This window comes from Homarus americanus, unplaced genomic scaffold (assembly GCF_018991925.1).
Source record: "Homarus americanus isolate GMGI-L3 unplaced genomic scaffold, GMGI_Hamer_2.0 scaffold4854, whole genome shotgun sequence".
Taxonomy (NCBI): Eukaryota; Metazoa; Arthropoda; class Malacostraca; order Decapoda; family Nephropidae; genus Homarus; species Homarus americanus.
Genome location: NW_024728299.1, coordinates 945,461 through 951,562, shown reverse-complemented (window position 1 = coordinate 951,562; position 6,102 = coordinate 945,461). Strand labels below are relative to the sequence as shown.

Here is a 6,102-nt window from a genome sequence, read left to right as displayed (position 1 = left end):
TGGTACTTGTATAGTGTCCAGGTGTGCTGGTATAATGTTGTGGTGTTTGTAAAGTGTTATGGTGCTTGTATAGTGTTACGGTGCTTGTATAGTGTCGTGGCACTTGTATAGTGTTATGGTGCTTGTATAGTGTCGTGGCTTCCCGTAGGTCATTTGGGGGAAAAAGAATTCGATCTGGTGAGGCAAATGAACCGGGGTCTGGCCTGGTCGGGGTGGACCCAGGGACCTGCAGCAGGGTTGAATGACTGCAGGACGGGGGATGTCCAGCAGTCAGGCGGGGGCTGGTGTGTGCCTATGGTAATGTGTGTGTGTGTGTGTGTGTGTGTGTGTGTGTGTGTGTGTGTGTGTGTGTGTGTGTGTGTGTGTGTGTGTGTGTGTGTGTGTGTGTGTGTGTTGCGTCACAGAACTTTTATTTCCTTGGATATTACCTGATTTTCTTTTTTCTTTTTTTAGAGAAAATAAATAAAATAAAAAATTTAGAAAGTTTGTTGGTTAGGTTAAGTTAGGTTAGGTTAGGTTAGGGTAGGGTAGGGTAGGGTAGGTCCTAACTACCCTGGCCCAAACCAAACGTCCGTGGCCCAAACGTTCTTAAAGGATGAAGAAAAGATTACGTAAATATCAATCATTTATTACATTGTACATTGTTATGGTAATAGATAAAATCTTTGGTACTAGCAGACATGAGGCTAGACGGAGGAGGGTTCATAGTTCTTAAGTACTGCAGCCAACTTAAGATCAGCAGGAAACATTTTGACATATCTACTCATCACATTGTTTACCTTGTACTAGACTAATGACGTTTGTGTATATTTAGCGAGGCAAAGGAATATGTATACGGTAGACTATGGAAAATATTCTTGAGGTTATTGGTAATACTCACACATCCAGAGTTGTGAAAGGAAACCTAGGCACCATCTACCTGATGACGGTCCGATGGAAATAATGTGAATGGATACGTCACACTACTAACCCTTCGGCACGCAAGTAGGCAGTGTGGCCGACACAGCACCCGACCGTCCTTACTCCCCCAACTTGTAAAGTAAGGTGGACTGGAAGTGCCCGGGATCAAACCAGCGTTCCTTTGGACAGAAGGCGAGTTATCTATCCGTTCGGCCTCTGCACCCCGATGATGTGTGTGTATACACATATAAATGTCCAAATTGGTGTAGATGATGACTATAGTGCGGGAGAGATGTTAGGAAGCCAAGATGGAGGTGTGAGGACGATGATGATGATGAGACGGACACCTAAGACGAAGGCTTCACCTCAAGAGTAACAGATGGCGCCTATCTTGTGCGGGAAGAAGAACACTAACAGCACCTGCCAGAAGGTACACCTGTACTGGGATATTTTCCTGTGCTTCTTACTGCAGGGGTCCTCCAGCGGCAGGGTGTCACGGTTGGTACACTTCCCCAACACCTGACTGTACACGTGGTGGTGACTGGGACAACGGCTGTGGTGCTGCTGCCACTGGTTGGACCCGTCCTGCACGCAGGTGTAAAACCATCGACATTTTTCCGGCAACGAAAAGACCCCCGAGGCGGTACACGACGGGAAAATAGGAATGACGATGCATTTCCCGGTGTCTGCGTCGAATTCGTGTTGGTGTGAGCAATAGATGATTTCTGGGTCGGGGTTGTTGGTGTGGCAGAGAAGGAAGGCAGTTGAGTCATAGGGGTCCTGAAGGACGCGCTGCTTGTCGTGACACACACACTGGTGCCGGGAAGGGTGGGGGTAACACACACCCTTGGGGAATTTGTTGTTGTATATACAGCGAGTGGATGGTGGGCAGGACTGCAGGAAGGCCTCGTCCCCTGCACACACCATAGAGTGAATGCAAGAGGCGCAGGCGAACCCCGCGCCTCCCTCACACAGGTGATCATGTCTGGGAGAGCGGACAGGAGCCTCGACAGTAACCACTGGGGCCAGCTCTCGCCTTCTTGAAAAATATTCGGTCTTGTCACCGCTACACCGCGGCACCTGGAAGGCAAGATGTAACTTTAACGCTGCAGAATATTAAACAAGTCTCGTTCATTATTCGAGTTAAGTTGTTGTGTTGGCAGCCTCAGTTGTTTACAACTTCTCTGAGTGGCTCCCTCAGGTCTGATGATGACTTATATTCTTATCCAAAAATATCTTGAACATACAGCCAATTATTTGTTTTTCTTGAAAATTACGTCTAGTCAACATAATAGGTTAATAATTTCTGCTGCGTGTAAAACAATGTTTATAGTGCACACACTAATACAGAAACAATGGTAATAGGCATCTGGGTAAATAATTATACCAAGATGATTTCCAGATCAAATAGAAATCGGAGCATAGCACTCACCTGTTTGTTGACGACGCACCTGGCCAGACGGGGGTGGTAGGACCCCCCAGGACACTTGTAGACCCGAGGGAAGAGGCCGCTCCCCACGCCCCCTGCCACACACTCCACATAGCCCCCACACTCCCGCGGGTGAGGGAACCTCCCCTCCTCCAGGCACAGTGAGCTGAAGGTATACACATATACGTTGGGTTCAAGAACTTTGTGTCAGACACACATACACCTGAAGGTAGACGACATTTACTGAGCTTATACCTGAACACACCTGACACCTTCTCTCACGATACATCCCGGCCAACTCTTCCACGTGTCTGTAACACTCCGGGTAAACAAGTGACGTGTGCATAGTTAAATGGCTCTTTGGGTCAGCCTGCTGAACATTGGTGTCTTTATCTTTCTTATAGTTATTATTTTTTGTATGGAGGTGTTACAGTTTATCCCGGACATGATAGGAAGGTCAGGTTTGTTTACATTCTGCCAAGGGTTATCCTGTTAATGTGTACAGATCATTCCCACGTAGAATGAATAGGTGTCACGACTTGTTCATTATGTTGTAGTGTGTTTGAGGCTCTCTCTCTCTCTCTCTCTCTCTCTCTCTCTCTCTCTCTCTGATTTTGCTATAGAACAAAAAGTACCTTGGTAATTATAGTCACGGAGTACATTTATTTATAAGTTTCTCTTTAAGTTCATGCACAAGTGTTCATGCTTCTGCGCTGCCAGAACTCGTACACACACACACCTACACAAATACATACACACTCATACACCTAGAACATAAATACTACACACTCATACACACATATACTCACACCTACACACAAATCATACAGTTTAGAGAGGATTCCATAAAGAGAAACCTATTTACCTGTACCCCTTCCTACCTGTCCCTCACTAATGACTCCTACAGGTGTGACTTACCTTAGGTTCTGGGCGGTGCTCACTATCACCTGTAAACAATTAAAGAAACTCGATAAATAACACCATTCTTTAGCACCTTTTGTATGTTATGTCTGTAAAAACAAAATCGTAAAAATTGGGAGACAAGTTAAAGGAATTCTGGGAAAATAGGGAAAAAGACGGGGAAAAGAAGGGAAAAGAAGGGGAAAAGAAGGGAAAAGAAGGGAAAGAAGGGGAAAAGAAGGGAAAAGAAGGGGACGGGGAAAAGAAGGGAAAAGAAGGGGAAAAGAAGGGAAAAAAGAGGGGAAAAGAAGGGAAAAATAGGGGGAAAAGGGAAATATTTTAATGGCTTCACTTTACTAAGGGTAATTTTGGGTGGGTAATATTTCTCTCGTTGGCTTTGTATTGTGTTGATTTATTGGCAAGAAGAGAAAACCCATTTATCATAAACTTTGTAATTTAGTATTTCAACATCACTGAAAGTATAGACAACAGAACCTGGAAAACAAGAAGAAAAGTATAAAGATTAATTGAGACAACCAATAACGAAAACGTCACGCTTCAGACTACTAATACTTACCTGTTCACATCTGTTCAATCACCTGAATGACAACTGATCATCCCTGTCCCTAACTTAATAATAATAGTAGGAGTTTATTTTATTTTTAGCCAACCTTACTGTGTCGATCAACGGTAGTCACGGAGACCATTTGAACAGTTCAGATGTCTACAGAACTCAAACACCAGGTTGATTAATGATACCCCGGTATTTTATTTGTGTTTTTTCAGTGACTTTACAATATTTAGGCGGAAGATGTTGAAAAAAGTCAAATAAGTTCACTTCACAGATTTAAAAAAAAAAATTGCTTATCTTCCCAAGTTATGAATTATACTGTTCATGATTTTTTTTAATGGCACAGTACTGATAAATTGGTAAATGTTATGTGTGAAAATTATTATTGATAAAATAACTTTAAAATTGTTGAATAAACACATTTTTCACTGACATTTCTATAGAATTTGATCTTTGTTTGACTCTAATACAATGGCCGCCTCTCCGTGAAGATATTTTCTGGAGTGTGTGCAGTGTAGACTTCCTGATTTACCTGTACTCGCATCATTGTATCTGGACTGGTGATGCTGAGCTAGTTTAAGAGACGCTAAATACCTCAGTGCGTGACTCTTAGTGGCTCACTCACTCACTCAACCATTGACGGGGGAAAAAAATCGTCACAAATTCATTCGGTGACTGAAAATTTGTCACTGTATCACTTTCCCTCACTTACTGAGAAAAATTGTACCGAGTTGCCTACATTTCACCCCCACCACGCCACCACCACGTCAAAACCACCACACCACCACCACGCCACTATCACCACGTCCACCACCATCGCCAACACACCACCACCATTTTTGGCTCTCGTAAAATTCCCCGGACTCAGACCTGGTGAACACACACACAAGCACGCACTGAGCGCCTCCCTCTTTGTTAACACACACTTACGCGCGCCACATGTGCGGGTGTGTGGAACCTTACATGTTATTTTTTCTCCTGTTCACACACACACACACACGGTCCTAATAGATCCCTAGCTAACTGACTATAAGTTAATTATTAGTGGTGGGTTCTATTAGGACTGGGGCCCAATTGACGGGTCAGTCGGGTCACCCTCACAAGGCGATCCCCAGATTAAAGGTCCTTAACCCCTTCACTACGGGGACGCCACTTTTAATAATTAATTTATTTGCCTCACGGCTGACGATTATGTTCAGCTTGGAGGGGAACCCGTACACAAGTGGTTAAATTATCACGACAGTAACCTGGCATCACAGGTCAACCGTCTGAAATATGTAGTCAGGATAGACGTCATCAATCTGCGTCAACATAAGGAAAATAAACTCCGCCATATCGGGAGTTCTGAGAGTGTATGAACGCGAGAGTCGGAAATAAATTGTTTACGAAATTCAGCTGTTTATGACACCCGTCTATTGAAGATGATGCAACACTTTTAATATTTACGTTGATAAAAATAAAAATAAAACGATAATAAACTTTAATTATTACCTGGTGAAGGGACATGTGGATGATGCCAACAAGTAAATATTGAGACATTTTTGTGATAGCCGCCGCTGAAGTGAATACTGTACACTGAGCGTTGTTACACGGGAAGTACTGGGTAACTAAATCTCGTCGTCAGAGTCAACACAACACTTCACTTTAATGAGTATGCTGGTGAAGTACCACGACGTCACTTGTTCAAGCACTTCATAAACTCTTGGTGGTAATGTTGTGTCAGGAACTTAAATTTCCGAATGTCATCTTTCTTGATGTTTTTATATGTCAGTTCACTGCTAGTTTCCATCACACTCAAGTATTCATCACGAGGAAAGATCCACTGGCTGGTTCCCGCGCGACACACGGTATTCTGCCACGTTTGCTTTAGATCGGAGAGACTCGTCTGACGATTGTTAGTGCCTCATGGCCACTCACACCTGTAGCTTCCTGTAATACGCACTGGAGACTAACACACCTCCACTATGGGTGCTCCCAGCCTACTTGAGAATGTGAGCTTGGTGAAGTGTGGAGACCTACATCTTTAACCCCGTCCATCCACCCCTCTCACTCCTCCCTCATCCCCTTCCCTCCCTTTTCCTCCTCCCCCTAACCACCCCCATTACCGCGTAGCCAACATACCGTAAAGCATTGACCAATAGCCGCAAGGCATCAAAGAGTGAGGTGATACAAGGGGGGGGCGGATGGTCTGATTGCAAATGGATCACATGTTTCAGTGATAACCTGAGACAAAGGTGGGTGAGCAGTTGTCTTGGGGAAACAACAGGACACAGCCCAGCCCGGGTCCAACCACACTCCTCGT

General features: G+C 44.3%; 1 protein-coding gene across 1 annotated transcript; it reads right to left on the bottom strand.

The window, feature by feature from the left end:
* Positions 1-642: 642 nt before the first annotated feature.
* LOC121866067 lies at positions 643-5,762 on the bottom strand. Its single transcript, XM_042365665.1, has 4 exons — positions 5,292-5,762; positions 3,248-3,276; positions 2,333-2,495; positions 643-1,980 (listed from the first exon to the last, which is right to left on the bottom strand). Exons 1-4 carry the CDS (start codon positions 5,337-5,339, stop codon positions 1,267-1,269), a joined length of 954 nt encoding a protein of 317 aa, XP_042221599.1. The 5' UTR covers positions 5,340-5,762; the 3' UTR covers positions 643-1,266.
* Between the last annotated feature and the right edge of the window lie 340 nt (positions 5,763-6,102).

Bases quoted from the DNA above. Each gene is read 5' to 3' on its own strand.
- LOC121866067 (XM_042365665.1), bottom strand. From the start codon at position 5,339: ATGTCTCAATATTTACTTGTTGGCATCATCCACATGTCCCTTCACCAG. The intron at 3,277-5,291 runs GTAATAATTAAA...AATTGTTTACAG, and splicing joins TCCACATGTCCCTTCACCAG to GTGATAGTGAGCACCGCCCA. The intron at 1,981-2,332 runs GTGAGTGCTATG...CTTGCCTTCCAG, and splicing joins GGTGCGTCGTCAACAAACAG to GTGCCGCGGTGTAGCGGTGA.